Source organism: Danio aesculapii, chromosome 10 (assembly GCF_903798145.1).
Source record: "Danio aesculapii chromosome 10, fDanAes4.1, whole genome shotgun sequence".
Taxonomy (NCBI): domain Eukaryota; kingdom Metazoa; phylum Chordata; class Actinopteri; order Cypriniformes; family Danionidae; genus Danio; species Danio aesculapii.
This window is the reverse complement of record NC_079444.1, coordinates 20,101,250-20,124,212: the sequence shown is the minus strand read 5'-3', so window position 1 is coordinate 20,124,212 and position 22,963 is coordinate 20,101,250. Positions and strand designations below refer to the sequence as shown.

At 34.1% G+C, this 22,963-nt stretch overlaps 1 protein-coding gene across 1 annotated transcript in view; it reads left to right on the top strand.

Annotated features, from left to right (window-relative positions):
- unc13bb (unc-13 homolog Bb (C. elegans)) overlaps positions 1 to 22,963 on the top strand; it is a 128,312-nt gene that overhangs the window by 97,503 nt on the left and 7,846 nt on the right. Inside the window, exons 20-31 of the mRNA XM_056467035.1 lie at positions 1,697 to 1,847; positions 4,008 to 4,076; positions 4,164 to 4,253; positions 4,353 to 4,493; positions 5,533 to 5,663; positions 5,746 to 5,831; positions 8,046 to 8,172; positions 8,267 to 8,363; positions 9,024 to 9,167; positions 11,929 to 12,006; positions 12,956 to 13,033; positions 21,402 to 21,490. Of these exons, the coding sequence (XP_056323010.1) occupies positions 1,697 to 1,847; positions 4,008 to 4,076; positions 4,164 to 4,253; positions 4,353 to 4,493; positions 5,533 to 5,663; positions 5,746 to 5,831; positions 8,046 to 8,172; positions 8,267 to 8,363; positions 9,024 to 9,167; positions 11,929 to 12,006; positions 12,956 to 13,033; positions 21,402 to 21,490 (1,281 nt within the window). The remainder of the gene's footprint in view (positions 1 to 1,696; positions 1,848 to 4,007; positions 4,077 to 4,163; positions 4,254 to 4,352; positions 4,494 to 5,532; positions 5,664 to 5,745; positions 5,832 to 8,045; positions 8,173 to 8,266; positions 8,364 to 9,023; positions 9,168 to 11,928; positions 12,007 to 12,955; positions 13,034 to 21,401; positions 21,491 to 22,963) is intronic.

Genomic DNA, 22,963 nt, shown 5'->3' with positions numbered 1-22,963 from the left:
ATTATTTAAACATCTTAATCTCTTTCTAAACCTATGTGACTTTGGTTAATCTTTAAAGCACAAATTAAGAATTTAGAATTCTAATTAAAAGTTCATTTAAGAAACACTCTGAAGATTCAAACCTGTTATAAAGGTCTCAATTATTCTATATAATTCACATGTAAAGGGACTAAGCCGAAAAGAAAATGAATGAATGAATGAATAATTCAGATGTTTTTTTTTCATCCATGCTGTCATTTTCTTTATGTATTTATTGACTCAGTTTACTTCTTCACACACACATTTATTTATTTATTTATTTATTTATTACTTCCATCTACTCTAAATATGAGATCTTTAACATCTTAACTGTATATACGGTGAAATAATACAGAACACACTACTGCCGTATTAAATCATAAAATTAAATCATGCAGAATTCATGGTAAATATACAAAATAAAGTAATTTGTCTGTAGTTATTTTGCTAGTTATACAATATGATATACAATGATATTTGGTTTAAAGTTAACCAGTCTTTAAAAAGTTCAAAATAAGTCAAGTTTAAGCAGAGATATGGTCACATACAGCATGCTGAACAGATTTAATTTAACCTTTTATTTAATGATGTTTTAAATTTGAACAATGTGCAACACATACATCTAACACACCACATGATAACCAAAAAAAGGATTGTCATTGAATTGTCATTTTTTGAGTGTCCTTTAATTTTTAGTTGTTGTTTGATTGTTGTTGAGTTTTCATTGATAATTTTAGGTGCTTAATACATATTTTTTACACTAAGCACAAACATACTCTTGAAAAATGACATGTTTTACCTGCACTCTAAAAATGATGGGTTGAGTCGACATAAAAACTCTGCTGTTGGTTTAAAGTTGAAGAAAATTAACCCAGCAATTAGATTAGTCCAGATTTTCCTGAGTGTGATAATTGTACAGATGTTAAACAACTAATTATGATTGCACTGACACATTTAAACATTTTAAATACTACAGTCCAACTCTATAAACTCTGACTGAGAGATGAATAAATGTAGTGGTGTTCTCTGTCCAGCAAGGGCAGTAAAGAGATCAACGCTGAGTGGCTGGAGTGTGAGTGGGTCTGGATCTGGTGTCAGGATTGCGAGGAGATGCTCATTAGCGGAGCTCATCATTCAAATAAAGCACACACAAGTGGCCATACCTCACACTGAATGGGCCACAAGGCCAGTTGGAGCAATGACGGATCCATCTAACCACTCAATGAGCAGTGATTTAACTAGACGCCTCCCAGACAGAGCCATTGCCACTGAGTGAGAGTCAGAAGTGTAGAGGTGGACTCGGTTCAGCATTTCGTCTTGATGAATTAATTCCTCCTTATGTTTAGTAAGCCTTTTTGAACAGTTTGTGCACTGACATTACAGTTGAAGTCAGAATTATTAGCTCTCCTGAATTATTAGCCCGCCTCTATTTTCCCCAATTTCTGTTTAATGGAGAGAATTTTTTCAACACATTTCTAAACATAATAGTTTTAATAACTCATTTCTAATAACTTGATTTATTTGATCTTTGCCATGATGACAGTACATAATATTTTACCAGACATTTTTCAAGAGAGTTGACTGGTTTTGAAATCATCCAGTGGCACAAACTGCTTGTGTAAGTGTGAGGATAAATGCATTCATCATCTCTACATCTCCTCTATCTCTGTGTCTACAGGCACTTTGCGTGTCTCTCGTCTAAGTATATGTGTCCCGGTGTCCCTGCTGTGATGAGCACCCTGCTGGCCAACATCAACGCCTACTACGCCCACACCACCGCATCCACTAATGTTTCCGCCAGCGACAGATTTGCTGCATCCAACTTTGGGGTACGTTCAGATAACAGATCACTGGCAGATTGAAAACGTTGAGTGTGTTTACATGCAGATTCTTAACCTGATTATGCGTAATAAGACAACAATGGACGTGGTAAGTTAAATGGGTTTACCCATTTTCTGTGTCAGAGTAAGTTCATAAACGATTTCTGCAAAGAAAAAAACAGAAAGCTCATTTTATAAATGGAGGTGTCTGTCATGGCAGCCCTTCTTTATCTTGTATTGACAGACCAGCTAAGTAAAGCACTGTAGGACACAATTCAATATCACTGTTATGGATTGAAACACTTCAGCTAATTGCAGGCTGTAATTATAGTGTCAAAACAACAGCGCCATTCTTAAGTTAAAAAATGTTTGTTAACGGGGATTGTTATGAACTATGAAAGCCGTATTTGTCAAATGAAATAAATAAGCTTATTTTTACTCTTAGCAACTTATTCTCAGTTTATATCTCACAACTTTTAAGTTTATTTCTTGCAATCAGTGTTGGGTGTAATGAGTTACAAAGTAACCAGTAACTGTAATCAAATTACTTTTCTGCTGAAGAAGTAAAATAAGGCATTACTTTTCATTTTTAGATAATTTAAGTACACTTAATAAAAGTTCCTTTAGATAATTGTTAATTTAGGTAATTAAATTACTTCTTATATACTTGACTTAAATACTGGACGTAAATTCAGCAATTCTGTATAAATTGAGACAAGCAGAAAAATACTTTGTTGTTGTAGTACAAATGTATTTGGCAAAGTATTTCTATTGCTCAACTAAAGAAGGTTAGTAATATGGTATTTATGAAATATAGTGTGAGTACTTTAAAACATTTTGTGTTTTGATGCATATAATGTTTAAGAATTTTTAAGTGTTGCATTTTTAAATGAAACTAAAAGGTCCTGTTTGATTCTAAAAATAAAGATTTGAATTTCTGTTGTCTATTTGTTGAGATTTATATGGATTTTTAGTGTTATGTCAAGTAATTAAAATACTTACAGACTAATTAGGTTACTTTTTTAGACAAAGTAGTTAGAAAAGTAATTTAAATACAGTTTTAACAATGTAATTAGCAGTTAATTACTTTTTTAAAGTAACTTAAGGCTGATTTATACTTCTGCATCCAGCGCACGTGTATGCTCCGGCACAGCCTTCACATGGTCGCATAGCCCTCGCCGTGGCCGTCGCCAACGCCCACCTCTCAAAAAATTTAACTACACCTTGCAGCGACACGTAGCGCAAGCTCTGTGATTGGTCAGCTTGGTATCGAGTGTGGGCGGGACCAAGAGCCGCACAAACCCATTGGAGTTGATGTTTACAAGTGTCGAGTCCCATAAAGGAGCTCCAGATGGAAAGTTTTGTTTTATGTTTACCTTATGATTAAAGTTGTTGCACGTCTGCTAGTTCCCACCTCAAAATGAGAGAGTTTGAGCCACTTGTACATTAAAGTAGCGCTCAGAAAAAACAAAACACCAGCTAAGAAACACAACACAGAGCAACATACAACCTACTGCCAGCTAGCGTTTCGGAAGTGTTATTGCTGAGCCACACAATTAGCATGCAGAAGTATAAATGCACGCCAACGCACAAGGCAATGCGCAGACAACTCGACGCAGACATATAAACCAGCCTTTAGTAAACAATGCTTGCAATACCAATTTTTTTCAATCTGAACTTTAAGACAGCAGTCAAAATTGCGAAATTGTTGGATATAAACAAAAAAAGTATGAAATGAGTACATAAACGTACAGCTGCGAGGGAATAAAGCTGCAGTTCTGCGAAAACCTGAACATCAGATAGTAGTTCAGATAATAGTATCCAAGAAAATGATCATGTAAATGCTAATTTTATCATAGAATTGTGGCATGCATGTAGTTCTTGCATTTCAGATTTTACATCTCACAATTTTGATTTATTTTCTGTAGAATTGTTAGCACATTTTGCATGTCTTTCTAGTCTGTCTCACAATTCTAATATCTTGCACTTCAACGTTTTATTGGAGAATTTCAGCTTCATTTTGTGCAGTAAAAATTTGAGCTATCCCGCTATTTTATGTAAATGTCACAATTCTAACTTTTTTTTGTAAGCTTGTAAAGTGCTGCAGCTTTCCTCACAATTCTAGGTTTATTTCTCACAATTTTCTAATACCTTTTTCTCTTCTAACAGAAAGAAAGGTTTGTCAAGCTCTTGGATCAACTGCACAATTCTCTGCGGATTGACCTCTCAATGTATCGAGTGAGTTTTAATGTCTTTACCTGCCTTTTCAACCTATTTTTAGCTCATAAATTGTTAAATCTCAATGTTTGTCTGTTATTTTCTCAGAACAACTTCCCTGCGAGCAGTAAGGACCGTTTACAAGACCTCAAGTCAACAGTAGATCTTCTGACCAGCATCACCTTCTTTAGAATGAAGGTAATGAAATCCTGCATTAACACAACCAAGTAACCCGGGTTTTCCATGAGTTATTATTGCATCATTTAAATATTTTCTTTACAATCTCACTCTGCACAGGTCCAGGAGCTGCAGAGTCCTCCGAGAGCCAGTCAGGTCGTGCGAGACTGTGTCAAAGCCTGCCTCAACTCCACATACGACTACATCTTCAATAACTGTCAAGAGCTGTACAGTCGCCAGTATCCTCAGATTGGAGACACGGTTAGATAATCACTCCTCACTTCACTTTTACAGCTCCAAAGTGGATTTCTGTGCCACTAGTGTCACTAAGAGTTTGGCATTAACAAGGGAATGTATAGCCCCGCCTACAGACTCGTGCCATTGGCTGAGGCTGTGTTGCTCTGCTGGACTGTCTTAGATCTAAACCTGCTTCAGTATCTACATTGTTCAGGGGAAGATAATATTATTTGTTATTATTTGTTTATTATTGCTATTATTAATAATAAATAAATAATAAACAGTTTAATTTCAAAATATATGTAATAAATAACCAATTTTGCACATTTTCAAAATGTGCAAATTTGTTTCAATTAGAAAGGATAATAATAATATTAATAACAGTTTTTATTATCATTATTAGTATCATAATTATTATTAATGTTATTGTTTTATTACTATTATTAGTATTTGTGTTTATTATTGTTGTTATTATTAATAATAAATAATGAATAGATAATTTAAAAAATATATAATAAATAATAAACAATTTTGCATGTTTTCGGTCAAACCCAAATTGTGCAAATTGGTTACAATGATAAAGGATAACAATAATAATAATAATAATAATAATAATAATAATAATAATACTACTACAACTAATAATAATATTATTATCATTATCATTATTATTAATAACAACATTGATAATAATAATAATAATAATAATAATAATAACAAAATAATAATGAAGATGATAATAATAATAATAATGAAGATAATAATAATGTTATTATTATCAGTATCATTATTAATAACAATATTGATAATAATAATGATGATGATAATAATAATAATAATAATATTATTATTATTATCTTCATTATTATCTTTATTATTATTATTATTATTATTATTATTATTATTATTATTATTATTATTGTCTTCATTATTATTATTATTATTAATAAATAATTATTAAATAGTGTAATTAATAAATATATATAATAAATAATAAAAATAATGTAATAAATCATATTTTACTGTGAATTAAGCTAATTATAATTTTTTCTTTCCCTGTCAGCATAAGGATGATTGTTCTCCAGAAGATCAAGGTCCGAGTATCAAGAATCTGGACTTCTGGCCTAAACTCATTACACTTATCGTGTCCATCACTGAAGAGGACCGTAACTCCTACACCCCTGTCCTGAACCAGTGAGTAAATACACACAAACTTCAAACTTAACACACAACTATACCTCAACATCATCTGACTGTCTGTCTGTTTTCACTGCAGGTTCCCTCAGGAGCTGAACGTGGGCAAGCTGAGCGCTGAGGTCATGTGGAACCAGTTCTCTCAGGATATGAAGTACGCCATGGAAGGTCAGTAACATTTTATTTTGGTCTCACATCACAGGAACCTTCAATTAGATAGTTGCTCTAGTTAATATATTTACTAACATGAACAAATAATCAACAACACTTTTATTATAGTATTTATTAATTTTTGTTAATTGGTTGTTTGTTAGCTCAATTGCTTTTGTTAGCAATTGAGTTGATTGTTTGTTAGCACAGTGTGTTAAGTAATGCTAACCAGGGATGGGCAAAAATACACTGAAATGTGTTTTAAAATAAAGTACCAAATACCTCCATATTAGGTGTGTCACAATAAACTATGAAATACAACAGCCACAGATGAATCAAAATAAAATACTGCATTTTTGTCATTTAAAAATACTACAAAATACTTTTACAAGTTAACATGAACCTTCCTTGCAAACCTTTCATGAATAGACCTATTCGATCAGTCCCTTTACTGTTAAACGTGAAGTAAACAATATTTGGTAGTAACAGCTGTTCTCTGAGCAAGTTTAATCAGATTCTTTCTCTACTCATACTGCACATGAGTAGCTAGATATTTATACTTTACTTGTTTCATATTTATTAATTTGGTATAAATATTTTTTTAACAAATCTCATACCGGATGCCCTGTTCAAATCAGATAATGAGTTAGAATATAGAACCATTATATATCTGTTGATTATGTTTCTACAGATTATGTGGACAGTAAAATTAATATCTCTAAGACAGATAAAATGTTGCTACATTAAAATCTCTGTACAATGATTATTCAACCTCTTAACATTCTTGTATTTTAAAATGGTGACATACATAAAGTGTTATTTAATTTTTTTTACAGAATTTTTCTCAAATCAAATTTTTTTTTGCAATTGAACTCTTCAAAAGGCCTTCTCAATGTATCTGATTTCCTAAAACTAAACAAATCCAGCTTTAGTCATTTTAATGTAATCTTAAAATGGAGTTTTGCAAATAAACTCTTCATTTATATCCTGCTGATGCCCTATAACCCAAACCTGATAACCGTATAATTGGGTGTTTTTGACTAGTCTGTATAGACTGAATTGCTGCATTATTAAGTATTTGAATTTCATATACAGTATTGTCCCACTTTGACATCTTTATGCAGTCATCTTCAATAACTATACTACTGCAGTTTAAACAGCCAATGAATTATCATAGGTATCGCTATGATGTGATGCATAATTTCCTTCCATTTTCCAAGCATTATCCACCTTATTCAATATTAATCAATTTTCTGGTCTGATCTCAAGGCTAGGCAAATAACTGAGAATGCTCCAATCAGAGGCCGCAGTTTTATGATGTCATCATGTAGACTTAAGTAATTTACAAAAATGTATAAAAATACAACACATTAAAGTATTTTGATTACCAAATATTGAACAATTTTCATAAACCCCATCAAATACAAATGACACAATAATATACGTACATGAAATACATCATAAATACTGCCCATCCCTGATGCTAACAAGCAAAATGTTGGATTTGAATAAAGCATTATAAATGTAGACAATAATACAGCACATTGTACACATGCATGGCCTTGTTATAGTGGACGTTTTAAATGCAGTGAATGATATTTTATTATTTAAAATAGTAATAATAAATAATCAGATTGTCATTTTCACCGTTAGTTTCATCACAGCATCAAATGCTTGAAGACTTATTAGTTAATCTATTTGCAAATATAAAAATATCCACATTAATCTGGTTTATCATGCAATAAAAGATATAGATTAAAAATATTCCGATTCTTTATATACCTGTTTCATTAAAACTTTATAATTTGTTAACGTTAGTTTATTGCAAAAACCTACTTGTAAAGCATTTATTAATCTTAAGTGGTGGTTATTTCCTAATTAATATTTAATAACTCATGACTGAAATGAATGAAGGATTTTTTAATAGATTTAATGGCAATAGTTTTGTTGCATTAAAAAAAAAACGTAACTGTAACGTGGTTATTGCATTGACTAATGTTTTCTAGTGAGACATCATTATTATCACTTGTATTTTGAAATCTTTTTGCAATTGAATTTGCTTGTAACATTTGTTAACTTGAAGTTGTACACAATAAAACAATAAACAAAAATGTAGATTATTCTTTTGCAATTATTGCGACAAGATATTTGATACCATCACATCCAAAACTTGTGCATCATCTTTTTTATATATTATTTTGTTAATCCACCATATATCTTATTGTTGGACAGAGCATGAGAAGCATCGGCTGTGTAAGAGCGCAGACTACATGAACCTGCACTTCAAGGTCAAATGGCTGTATAATGAATATGTGAAGGATCTGCCTGCCTTTAAGGGAATTGTGCCTGATTATCCCACGTAAGTGAACTCTTCATCATCTCAAATATTTAAAAAAATTATTACTTTTATTTTTTTTTTTGCATTTCGTCTCATTGTATGTTGTGTTTTGCAGCTGGTTCCAGCAGTTTGTGCTGCAGTGGCTGGATGAGAATGAGGATGTGTCCATGGAGTTCATGCATGGAGCCCTGGAGAGGGATAAAAAAGATGGAGTAAGATGTTTTTTTCTGTCTAATTTCTTTCTAATAGCCTGTTATCTTTTATGCATTCTCATCTCATAGGTGTTTCTGGGGTTTTATTGTGCTCCTGCGCCCACAGGCTGGTAGTTTTGGCTTTTAGAACATATTTTAAGAGTTTAAAAGTTTTGCTAAATGCATTTTCAGAGCAGTTATGTAAATTTTTAGGTCTTTTATGCAAAAAATTGTTTCTTTGTACTTTGATACGAGGTATAAAAAAGAATAATTTGATTTAATAATAATTATTCACTGATGTAGTATGCTAATATATTATATTTGTAGGTTTAATGTATATATTTCAGGTTATTTATATTTTATATTGTAGTTTTTTTATTAAAAAATAATAATTTAATCATGAGGTTTTAACATTAGGTTTTCTGTACAAACCTTTGTTAATGGGTGTGTTGGAGGAACCTCACTCTGTCTCTTGGTCTCTTTTCAAATACTATTTTTAATATTTATTTAGAATTTTAATCACTGTTTATTATTAAACACATTTGATTTCTGTATTTAGCCTTCCAATTCAAAATTCATAACTCATAATCCACAGACAAAATGCCAGACAAACTCAGCTTTACTTTTAAGAATATTATGTGGAAATGGTGTGTAAACCTGCAGCTGTGTGTGTTTCTTTAGTTTCAGCAGACATCTGAGCACGCGCTCTTCTCCTGCTCGGTGGTGGACGTCTTCACACAGCTCAACCAGAGCTTCGAGATCATCAAGAAACTGGAGTGTCCCGACCCCAAAGTCATGGCCCTTTACAGCCGCCGATTCGCCAAGGTGCACCACCCGCATCACTCATAATCCCATTACTAACACGCTCATGTCAGAATAAATGTCCACCGTCAGAGCATTATTTGTGCTTTTAGAGAGATCAGCCAAAGGGCAGATGAGGAATATCAATGCAGCAGAAACATCTGTCTGAAACATGAGACTTTTCTGTAATCAAATGGAAATGTTTAAAGGTTCACTCAGTGAAGTGCTTTTGTTTGATTTGTCTAGCAATTTCAACTGAAACCGGAGGACAGGGTGGGGAATAATAAGTAGCCCCTACCCCTTTAAAAACAGCATTTAGTTTAGTTTCTAGCTCAGATTCATTGAGCTAAAGCACATCTTGTCACACATTGAGCATGTGAAATTCATTCAGTCAAAGCTGTGAGTGTGGAATAAAACAAGATGATGCATCATGAGCGAATTCTCCATGTTTTACATTTCTGCTAAGAGTGGTCACGCTTTGATTTGCTATTGGTCTTGCACAATCACATGATGTGAATTTGCAGGTCAGAATTCACCAAGCTTGAACTTTTTATCACTTATGTTAAGCTTGTCAATTTTGTGAATATAATGCCAAGTCTGTGGCCAATAAATGAATAAATAGGGCTAAATCAAAGAAAACTGTACTTTTGTTCGATGTCTTTCGGATGTTAAACCAAGGTCCTGACTCTCTGTGGTCATTAAAAATCCCAGGATGTCCTTAGAAAAAGAATAGGTGTTTAACCATGGCATCCTGGCCAAAGTTGCCCACTGGCCTCTTTCCATCATGGCCTCCTAACCATCCCCATATCATAATTGGCTTCATCACTTGGTCTCCTCTCCACCAATCAGCTGGTGTGTGGTGGCGGTCTGGCACAATATGGCTGGCATTAGAGATCTCCGCGGGACTGAATTTTTAGCCCCGCCAGGTTTTATTCCGCACCTGACCGCTCACGCTGTATATTCAACCTTTGTTTATCCGCTGCCTGACCTGCCCTGTTTTGTACCTGACCCAACCGTTCGCTAATTTTAGATCTGGTTTCCCAAAAATCTCATGTAAAAATTGTGTACTACCAAAAGAGAGAGATAACAGATAAAGGTGTAGGTTGTGCAAGGATTGTAGGCTAAATGTGAGTTTTGTTTGGCCCTTTGGGATGAGACATGAGTGCCATGTGACGTGCGGTGAGATTTGTGGCTGGTGAGCCACTGAGTCTTTCAAAGTCAGATTTACAAGCATATCCACTAAATATATTTGCCAACTACCGATCGTGTTTCATATATCATAGCAGCGTTATTTCTATACACATAGCAGGTACATATTGGGCCAAGGAAGAATGTAAAATGTATAGCGATTTAATATGCCTCCATAAAAAACACCCAGCTAGATGCTCGAGTCCAGACAGCCTATAACAAGCGACACACACCACCATGGCGGATGCACGTGCTCTCTCTCATTTACACACACAGCACCACGGCGCACGCTCTCTCTCACTCGTGCTCTCTCTGTATTTCTCGGGAATGCTATATTGTTAGACCCAGACACCAGAGTTACCGACCACTACCGTGTTTTGTTTCGAAATTTTTTCCTGCCCCACAAGAAATCTGGTCGGGTCCCATGGCTGTATGCAGACCTCTAGCTGCCATCGCGTCATCCAGGTGAAAGCTGCCCACTGGTAGTGAATGAGGAGATACCCCCCAAAAATATGTAAAGCACTTTGAGTGTCCAGAAAAACGCTATATAAATGTAAGGAATTATTAAGACATTAATTAATCAAATAAAACTATACTTCAATGTTATAACATAGCTGCTTTAGTGAAAATAAATAACTACAAAAAATTTCAAATGAAAAATCTTAATGAAGTTGGCAAGTGTTGACATCATAATTTGTGTTTTTTAGCACCCCCACGCATTTGTCTGGCCCCCTTTACCCAAAATAGAGAAAAAAAACGATTGTGCATTGATTGTGTATACATAGATCACCCTAACCTTATAAGCGTATGGTAGTTTTTCACTTTCATCCAAGACCAAACCCCAGCACCCCCCTCTCTTCACTTTTGTCCACTGAAAATGCTTTCATAGGGTCCGCACTGGCCAGCGGCGCCCTTGGCTGTAAATGTGACTTTCTGTGTGACTGTCTTTGTTCTTGAACTAAGTTAAGATACGTTAGGGCTCTTAGAAAATGAAATATGTCAAAAAATATGCTTACCTTGCTAATTTTCACCAAAAACTGTTCACATGGCAGGAGGGATTGCTTTGTTCTTGACTTTAGTGGTAGAAGAAATCTTGTGACGAGTGATGTTGATTGACTTGGTGACTATTAGTGGATTTTTTTGGCATAACATAATTCAAGCAGATGGTAAAGATGGCTCAATCAGGTTGAGTTAAGGTACTCTTCTCAAAAAAATATAGTGGCTCAAAATATGCTCAACCATTCAATCGAGCAGGCAGTTAAAGGGTTAACTACTGTAAATCATCCACAGATGCTTCAGTGGTTTTTTGAAACTGTGCTCTCGTGCGAATTTGCCCTGCTTGGTAAATCTGGCGCTTAATGTTCACTATTAAGATAGAAAAGTCCCATCAGGAGTCTTTATTGGACACGTGGACGGCTGTTCGGCTGATGGCCAGCAGTTTTATGTGGTGAGAGAAAGGCTGAGATGAGCCTTTCTGCAAGATTTCTTGAAATGTTTGCCTGCCTGTTCATTTGTTTGTGTGGTAATGCTATTGTCACCAAGACATTTTGACTTTTGTAAAACGTTAAGCTCAGTTTTCATCCTTTTGCGTCTGCAGACCATCGACAAAGTCCTGCTTCAGTACAGTGCCATATTGAAGAAGAGCTTCCCGTCCTACTGCGATAAGGAGAAGATTGTAAGTGATTCTCCTGATAGTTAATGTTGACATTTCTCTTCGTTTGCTGCTTTTGCTAATAAATCTGTTTTTTTGTGGATTTAAGCATTAAATTTATTGTTTGAATGTTTCAACAGTTATTGCGTTCTAATCAGTCTTAGATTCATTATAAAAATATCAGTTTCTGTATTATGTACAGTGAGTATCATATAAAAATATAAATTTTTGTATTAAAAGTTATATATGTTAATAGTATTAGTTACAGTGTATTACATTAGATTTGTAGTTTATTTATATATACAGTAGTTACATATTTTAGATTTTATTTCTATTATTAAAAATAATTACTATACAATAATAATTATCGTGTACGTATTTCCATCCTTCCTTTCATCCATAACATCCATATCTATATCCATATCCATCCATATCTATCTATATCCATCCATATCAGTCCATATCTATATCTATCCATATCCATCTATATCCATCCATATTAATCCATATCTATATCCATCCATATCCATCTATATCTATATCCATCTAAATCTATATCCATCTATATCCATATCCATCTATATCTATATTCATCCTTATCCATATCCATTTATATCCATTCATATCTATATCCATCCATATCTACATCCATCTATATCCATCCATATCCATATGAACAGTATATCCATCCATATCCATTCATATTTATATCCATTCATATTTATATCTATCTATCTATCTATCTATCTATCTATCTATCTATCTATCTATCTATCTATCTATCTATCTATCTATCTATCTATCTATCTATCTATCTATCTATCTATCTATCTATCTATCTATCTATCTATCTATCTATCTATCTATCTATCTATCTATCTATCTATCTATCCATCCATCTATCCATACTATATTTTATGTTTTTGATATAAATCATATTTTGTAATAAATCTCTCTGTCTGTTTGTCCTCAGCCGTGCGTCCTGATGAATAATGTCCAGCAGTTGCGTGTCCAGCTTGAGAAGATGTTCGAGTCTATGGGTGCCAAACAGGTAAGAGAGCAGCAGAGAAAGATGACCTTCACTATACACAGACTCATTCGTCCTCTCTTCATTTGTCTGGGACATCAGAGGACACCGAAGCCTTCTTTCATTCTACGCATATTAAGAGGAATAGGCCTGATTCATTTACATTTCGCTTTCAGGTTTATTTAGAATACACAGCAAGAAAAAAAAATAGAAAACATCAATTTCTCCTAGAAATCATATTCTAAAGGTGCTGTTGACATGAAAGTACAGTAGGTATTACTCACTGAGTATTCAGTGTGTACAGTATAGTCCATTTCATTGTGGTGATGTCTTTGGCCCATAAACATTTTTTGCTTGTTGCCAAACAATTTTGTAACTGTAACAAGAAGCAATTTAATCATATCTTAAGATTAAAGCAGCCGTCATAACATTATTTAGCAATATGTGGACCTTTTTGGATTCTTGGAAGCTATGGAAATTAAAAATATAATACAGGAAATATGTTAGAGCCATTGTTATTGTTCAAAGTGTTCTATAGTTCTAGTTTCTGTCAGTTAAAGAAGTTAAAGAAGCATTTGTTGTTGTTTTTTCCTCTCAGACGGCATCAGAAGAAGCCCGGGTATGAGTAGATTTGTTTTAGTTGGTAGGAAAATTAGTGTAGCATTTATAATAAAAAAAAGAGTTGTTGTGAATTGTTTTTAACTGGATAGTTTGAAATTTCACCTAGTCACCAGGATAGCAGACTTTAGAAGTACAGTATACAGTATAAAGAATGTGATTCACATTGTTTTTTTAATAAAGTTGGATGCAGTAGTGAACACTGAGGAGGAGGAGGATGATGAGGAGGAAGAGGAGAAGGTGGGTTCACAGAGATTGTGTCCCCTAATATACATATACAGTTGAAGTCAGCATTATTAGCCCCCTTTGAATTTTTTTTCTTTTTTAAATATTTCTCAAATGATGTTTAACAGAGCAAGGAAATTTTCACAGTATGTCTGATAATATTTTTTCTTCTGGAGAAAGTCTTATTTGTTTTTATTTCCGCTAGAATAAAAGCAGTTCTTAATTTTTTGAAAAACATTTTAAGGTCAAAATTATTAGCCCCTCAAAGCTTCCTTTTTTTTCAATGGTCTACAGAACAAACCATCATTATACAATAACTCGCCTAATTACTCTAACCTGACTAGTTAACCAAATTAACCTAGTTAAGCCTTTAAATGTCACTTTAAGCTGTATAGAAGTGTCTTGAAAAATATCTAGTAAAATGTTATTTACTGTCATCATGACAAAGATAAAATAAATCAGTTACTAGAGATGAGTTATTAAAACTATTATGTTTAGAAATGTGTTGAGAAAATCTGCTCTCCGTTAAACAGAAATTGGGTAGAAAAAAAACAGGGGGGCTAATAATTCAGGGGACCTAATAATTCTGATTTCAACTGTGTACTGTATGTATGTGTGTTGCTAAAGGTATACCTGGTAAACCTGGTTATATCATGGGTTGTAAAATACAGAATATAAGTCTTTTTATATCACAATTAAGACCCAAAATAGTTTAGCTGGCAATTTAGATGTTTTTTCTTCACACACATCTCTCACAATTCTGTTTTTGTCAGTGATTTTTTTTTTCAACTAATGTAATGTAATCAAAATTAAATATGTGATATAGTTTATATCTCATAAATTTGACTTTTTTTCTCAGAATCATTTTTTTAAAAAGATTTCTAGACTTTTTGCAGTTACCTACAGTAATTTCTCCAAAATACTGAAAGAACTCAAAAAAAAAAAAAAAAAAGACAAATCTTGCATTTCTGTGAACAAAAATAGTCAGAATTGTAAAAAAAAAAAAAAACCAAAGTCTTAAATTTTACAATTCACTTTCGTGCAGGCTTTTTTTAAGAGTTTATATTTTGCAATTCTGAGTTTACATCATTTTTGTCTCATCTCAGAATTGTCTAAATACCTTGAAATTGTGAAATAGGGCTGCACAATTAATCCAAGATGATGTTTATGCACATTTTGTCAGTAAAGTCGGTTCTGTAATAAGCAGTAAATCTTCAGTATGCACTTTCATTTACTTCACAGAACCATACTTCTACTTAATCAGTCATATTTTCTGTTTGATTTCCTGGGTTTCTTCTTTGTAGTGTGTTACGTTTCGCATGAGAGCATCTTCTGCCCTTTGGAGGAGATTTACTACTGATCACAGAGCTGTGCTCTCCTGCCAAGATGTGCATGACAATAGCAGCTTTTGCTAAATCATGATCTCAATTTAATTTTGATATATCGTGTAGCTCTATTGTGAAATATAAAGTCCAGTTTTGAGGGAAAAAGTGTTTGTTTCTTTTTAATCCATGGTGAAAACCAGTTTCTATATAAAGGAACTGCATGTTAACAAATACACGGAGAGAGTCTTACTATTACCCTTTCATCTGATTATTCAGGTTATAGAGGAAAATGCTCAAGATGCTGAGGTGGGTACAAATAGGCTAGATATACTGTAGCTGTGTCAGACACTAATCATTTCATCAGTAGCCTCCTCCCCAAAGCACATCCTAGTGAAACCATAGTACAGAACTTGAATTAGAGATTTCAGAAATTCAGTAGTCTAGAAAGTAGAGTATCTGCTGGTGATGTACACTGAATGTGTGCTTGATCAGAACCCTGAGCTCATGAATACTGTTGTATCAGGTGACTTTGAACTGGTTTGGTTGTGTTTATTCGAGGAGGATGAGGGGTGGGTGGGTGGGTGTATGTGTGTGTATTTCTGAGGCGGCTTTAGTTGAGTTTCTGTCTCCGGCTGATTAGTAGAGGATTAGTGCGTTTCTGTGCATGAGACAAAGACATTCCACTCTCCACATTGCTGATCTGTTGTTTTTATTTTTATGTTTTGTTAGGACTGCAGCAATAAGAAATCCAAGTCTAGTTCATATTGACTAAAGGCTGTTTATTTTAAACTGGATATATATAAAACCAAACACACAAATTTTATAATTTTTTTATTAGCTACAATTAATTAAGTCAAAATTAACCTAACTTGCCTAGTTATCCTAATGAACCTAGTTAAGCTTTTACAGACACTTTAAGCTGAATACTAGCATCTTGCCACATAACTAAAAAAAGTATCATCAACTATCATCAAGGTAAAGACCAAATAAATAAGTTATTTGTTATTAAAAGTATTATGCTTAAACATATGTTGGAAAAAAAATCTGTCGTAATAATACAGCTAGCTCTCTGCAAATATCACATGGTCGCCCACTGAAGCTAAGCAGGAAAATTTGCAGGATGTCCTTCGAAAAAGACTAGGGGCTCTATTTTAACGATCTAGGCCCAAAGTCCAAAGCGCAGGGCGCAAAAGCATTAAGGGGCGTGTCTGAATCCACTTTTGCTATTTTAAGGACGGAAAAATCCACTTTGCGCTGTGGCGCATGGTCTAACAGGGTTGAGCTTATTCTCTTAATGAGTTATAGGTGTTTTAAGAATAAACCAATCAGATTCTCATTTCCCAAGAGTCAGTTGCGTCGCGACGTAGCGCATTTGCTATTTACATAGCGGACTTTGTAAGTGGAAAAACTGAATGCATCACTAGCGAGAAAACAGTTAAACAGACCATCTGCAGCGCGAGAATGAGAGATGAGCCTCCTCATTGTTTACTTTCACTCTCTTTCATTGATAAGAAAACGTGTTGTACGCACAGACATCCATTAGCCTACATATTTAATTTCATTTGTTAAGCACAAAGATTTGTTTCAAAACTATTTCTAAATTCAGTTTTAATTTCCAGCAAACGAATAAATGAACAATAATAACGAAGTGTGGTCAGAAAACTGAGTTATATCCAAATACACATGCTGTGCCCCATATGGTCTAAAACCTGACAGGTGGACAAATCTAAGCTTGTTTTTAATAAAACAAATATAAATATGCATATAATAGATAATACTACTAATAATAACATCATTATACAAAAGCAAATTGTCATGAATAAACTGAAAAAGCCCCCTGAGATGAAGGCATAAAGGCAGTGGTTTTTATATTTATGTAGAAAATAATAATTTTTGTAATATTTTATTCCTCTAATTCTTTTTAATTTGTGAAGATATTTGTGTATTGTTGTACATCCTGCGTGTATTAGGCAATGTGTAAGGGAGGCGCACAACTAATGCGCTTTGCGCTGTACTTAAGACCTGCACTCAGTGTTTGCCGTCTGTATTAGTACCTCAAAATTGCAACGCGCCAGCAATGCGCCTAACACCTTTTTTAGACCAGAACGCGGATGGGCGCACATATGACTGCAAATGCATTTGCTATTTAAGCGGTGTGGTGCAAAACGTCAAAATGACACTTGCGTCGAGCTGAAACTAGCAAATAACATTTGTGTCGCGCCTTGTGCCACAATGTGCCGGGTGTATGATAGGGCCCTAGGAGTTAAAGTTAACCCCGGTATCCTGGCCAAATTTGCCCACTGGCCTCCTAACCATCCCCATATCATAATATGCTTATTTCACTCGGCTGCCATTTTAAAACACAAAAGTGAGGCTGCGGTGGGAAGAAACCCAGAAGTATAGGATCAGCAGCACTGTAAGCATTGCAACAACATGCTGTGGACTGCAAACCTCCGGCTGTTGCCGCGATTTCAAAATGCAGACATGGTGTAAACATTACTTTAATATCATTCAGTGTTCAGTTTAATTAAAACAATTAAAAGCATTTTAGGCATCAAATAAAATCACAATCTCTTTAAGAGTGTCCTTTTAGGCTTCAGTTAATGGCAGGTAAGTACTGTGGGGGCTTCCCTGCTTCAGTCTATGTAACCCGGTGAGCGATAAAACAATGCAGTCATCTGTAGCACACCCTCGTGTTGTCTGGAATAGTGTTGTCCCGGTCTGAAATCCCTTTTTTTCACTTTCCATTCAGAATGGACCTTCGGTTCACTCGAAAGGCAGTGAAATTATAAATTTGTGACACTTTCTCTTCGCTAATAACATATACAGCCAGGTACTCAACATTCCTGTGTGACTGAGGCGATACTTCCGGGTTTCTTCCCACTACTGAATCGATTTCACTTTTAAAATGGCGGCCGCGTGAAATCAGTCTATTGGCTTTATCGCTCTGTCTCCTCTCCACCAATCAGCTGGTGTGTGATGTGCGGTCTGGCGCAATATGGCTGCCGTCGCGTCATCCAGGTGGATGCTACACACTGGTTGTGGATGAGGAGATTCTTCCTATTGTGTAAAGTGCTTTGAGTGTCTAAAAAAGTGCTATATAAATGTAAGGAATTATTATTATTTTTATTATTATTAATAGATGTTTTAAATAACATTAAAAATGGGGTCTTATTGTAAAATGTTAACAAAATATTTAAGTTAATTTTAAGTATAATTTTGTTATCTTGCTTAAGCACTTTTGTCTTTTTTAAGCAGTGTTTTAATTAATTTACTATCTCATTATAAGAATACTTCACGCAGTCATTTATTGCATACACATTCTGCACTATTATCTGCTGTGTGATAGAAAAGCAGCTGAGATTTTCTATACTTTCATTAAAATGATAACAGCACTTATAAGCTTTGTTTTAAGTGAAGTTTGCCACATTTGAATCCAAGTTGCAGGATGTCTCGTACTGTGATACATACACATACAAAATGAACACAATCAGGTGTACTCTGCAGTGACACCTGCTGGCCAAATAATATATACAGCTGCTTGTTTACATAAGCTCTGCGCGCGAACGTTTGCCTCGGTCTGAATGTATGATCTGGCTTCTGTCCCCAGCTGGAGGAGAGTGAGGATGAGGAGGATGAGGAGTTACAGGAGGTTTGTTATTGGGATCATCCGTGCTCGTCTTTCATCCGTTTTTGTCCTTTTAATCCAGCAATCTCCCGAGCGTCCCGTTGAGTTGTGCTGTCCCTCAGTCAGTCTGAACTGTGTGTGAACTCCCATCCGCTCCTCGAGTATCCAGCAGACGCTCACTCTGACCTTCATCTCATTTCTGTCCTATTGGGGAGTTGATCATATTCAGGGGGAAACTTCACTCCATACCCTTCACTGAATTGTTCATCCCTTTACCTCTCTAACAAATAATAGCAACATTTTTGCAATGGCTGTTATGTAATGTACATTACATAAAGTTTGAGGGTTTTTGTGTGTGTAATTCGAAATAATAATGATTAATAGATAATGAAAACAAATGTATAATACAGTATGTTCAGTAGAATTATTAATAAATAATAATTTAAACATTTATAATACAGCATATTCAGTATGAAACCAAAAGTAGTTAATAAAAATTACAATTCTCCCAATTTTTTATGTGAATTTTAGGTGTTTCATATGTAAACTAATGTCCTAAATGCTGCAAAACTGCAATATATGATAATATTAGTGTAACCTCCTGAGGCAGACTAGCTTTTTGTGTGTACTTTTTTGTGTGTGCGTGTATTTTTATAGCTATTTTGTTAAATATTTAAGCATTTTTTTCCCCCCTAGTGCCTTCACTGAAAAAAATATTCATTGTATTTCTTAAGGTAAGTGGTTGCAAACAATTTATTTGGGCTGAACAACAAACAAATTAAGTTGAACATTACTAAATCTAATTAAATTGTTCAAATTCAGCCCATATTAATTGTTTGCAACCATTTACCTTAAAAGAATTTAGTAAAAAATAATTTCATTTCACAATATTTACTGTGCTAACCATCACCCTAGTGTTTAGCTGGTTTTAAGTTGACACACAAAAACTATTACATTTTTTTTCCCACAATCCTGCTCATAGGAAATGTTAGAGGACAAGGTGTGTATTTATTCCATTGAGTCACATAAAATATTAATTTGTTTAAAAATTTGAACTCACACATCCAGTATTGATGCTTGATTTTCACTTTTGTAATTCAACATTTGTTTATATGTCTGAAAAGCCTCATAAAGCAGACAGAGAGCAGAAGGTGAGGGTCCGACTTGTTTCTCACTCATGTATTCATCCATAATCATTTAATTTCTGCTCAGCAATCTCTTTAATAGATCCAGCTTTTGTTTTCAGCCTTCCTATTGGTCCAGAAATCAATCAAAATAAACAAATATTTAATTGAGCGATTGATTCATACGAACAGTGTTGGACATGTCGTGATTTGTTGATACTTCTAGAGCAGGCATGGCCAAACTCAGTCCTGGAGGGCCGGTGTCCTGCAAAGTTTAGTTCCAACCCCAATCAGACACACCTGGGCTGGCTAATCAAGCTCTTACTAGGCTTTCTGGAAACATCCTTGCAGGTGTGTTGAGGCAAGTTGGAGATCAAATCTGCAGGACATCAGCCCTCCAGGACCGAGTTTAGACACCCCTGTTCTAGAGCAATAGGAGTTTGGACTAATAGGATGCTCATATGCAAATAACCCTGACTCATATTGCTATCTATTAGGTTAAAAGGAGCATTTTTTAAGCATATTTTTGTTGGCTAATGCAAAAAAAAAAAAAAAAAACTGGATATTTTTTCCAATTGGCTCTTGAAATACTTTACAAAATAAACTTAAATGACAATTGAATTTATGATTTTTATTATATACAATATATAGTCATCCATGGTTGTTCAGGCTTACTGAAACCTTTGAGAATCATTGGATAAAAAAGGAAATAAAAAATTAATAAGTTTTTACTAAAAAAACACAATTGGCAGATTGACTTTAATATAAACCTTAATGTAATAAAATGTTTAATGATAAAATTTTGAGTGCTGGATTTTCATAGGATGTTTTTTTATATAATGCAGTGACCCTTTGTATGCCAAAAAATGTCAAGGTTACTAGGTACTTTTTGTAAAAAGTAGTTAAAGCATATTAGTTATATAGTTTTTATGCTGTAAAATAAAAAAGTCATAATAAAAAAACATTGACTTCAATACTAAAGCTGCTATTGTATGGGTTTTAGCCTACAAAAATAGCTCCGGCACCTCTAGAAAACTAATAGTATTGAATGACTAAACCCAAACCCTTTCCCTCCTCAGTTTTGCTGATCAGTTTAATGTATGCGATTGGTTATGGTGTAACTGTTGAGCTGACTGCATGTTAAACATGTTGTTTTAATTTGCTCTTCCTGAAGGTGGTGGTCCGCAGTAAACAGGTGGGTTTTTCAGCCTCTGCTGTTTTTTTGAGAGCTCAAAGAGAGAGGACTTCTGTTTGCTCATTCTTCATCACTGCCCCTTGTTTCTCTGGACCTGCGTGATTTTTTTTGCAGGCTGTTTTTTTTTCCCTGTCACTGTGAAATCATGTGACTTTTCACTCCCTCTGAACTGCCATGTACCATCAGTGATGATAAAAATGCTGCTTTTTCATCAGGTGAAATGCTGTCTGTTATATGAGGTGATCATGTGTGTGTGTTTGTGTGTGTGTTTGTGCAGCTGGACACTGAGGCCAGTGACCTCCTGAACGATCTGCAGGTCAAGCTGAACAACGTCCTGGATGAGTTGAGCAGCACCTTCGGAAACACGTCAGTCTTTATACAGTATATCACAAGCCTTTCTCACAATAGTTCTGGTCAATTACATGAAAATAAACAACTAACATTTATTTAGATTTTAAAAACACAAAATGCTAAGTCTGAGCTGTATTATGCAATAGTATTTGCAGAACCAGAGTGCTGATCAATGAAAAAGTTGGCAGTGTTGAGATCGACACATCCCTGTGCATCTTGTGCATGTTTACAATAAAAAGCCATCAAAAGCAGATTATTGTAAATCACTGACATATGGCTGGGCGATTAATCGAAAAGTAATCTATTATAGGTTCTGAATTTTGATCTAATTTTTCCAGGTCAGTTTTTCCAGTTACTTTCCCTACCGTGTGTGGAGTCGCATAACCCTGCTCTGTTAATGCTGAATTATACTTATTATATTATGATTTATACTTATTTTATTATTATGATATTCTACTTCTGCCAAGGGCACATGTACAGTCTAGCACAGCCTTCGCATGCCCACGCACCTCTCAAAAAAAATGAACTTACACTTCATAATGACGCATACTACAAGCTTTGTGATTGGTCAGTTTGGAAGCGGTGAAGACGGTGGGCAGCGCAGTGAGTCGCCTTTTAGGCAATGTGTGTTTTATTTTATTATTTCAGTAGTTTAACGTTGATGATCAATAAATAATCATAGTTAATAGATGGTGTGTGTTTACTTGAATTATTTTTATTTTTTCAGTTATATTCTATATTCAAAAATCTCTCACTTGTAATATATAAGCATAATTACTGTACAAAACTTGTCAGTGAACTACAAGGGCAAAAACATAAAATGAATAAATCAAATAATCGTCTATTAATCCTAATCGAGTTAAAATGTTCAAATAATCGAGATTTTGTCATAGGAGCTTTAGCAAAACTAACTTAAATCAATTACATTTTACATAAAGGACATTTAAACCTATTTCAAATTCTTGTTTTCTGACTTTTAGGGATAGAATAAAACAAAATATGCTGTTAAAATAGCCATAAAATAATGACAACAGGTACTAGCAATATTAAAATTAACATAAAATATATGCTGTGCACGCACACACACACACACACACACACACACACACACATATATATATATATATATATATATATATATATATATATATATATATATATATATATATATATATAAATAAAATTACTACTAATAATAATTATTATTAGCAGTAGTTGCAGCAATATGGATGATAATAAATATTATAAGCATTGTTGTTGTTATTGATATTGTTATTATTAATCTTACATTATTATTATTATTTATTAGCAGTAGTAGCAGCAATATGGGTGATGAGAAATATTATAAGCTTTGTTGTTGTCATTGATATTGTTATTAATCTTACCATTATTATTATTATTATTTATTAGCAGTAGTTGCAGCAATATGGGTGATAATAAATATTATAAGCGTTGTTGTTATTATTGATACTGTTATTATTACTCTTA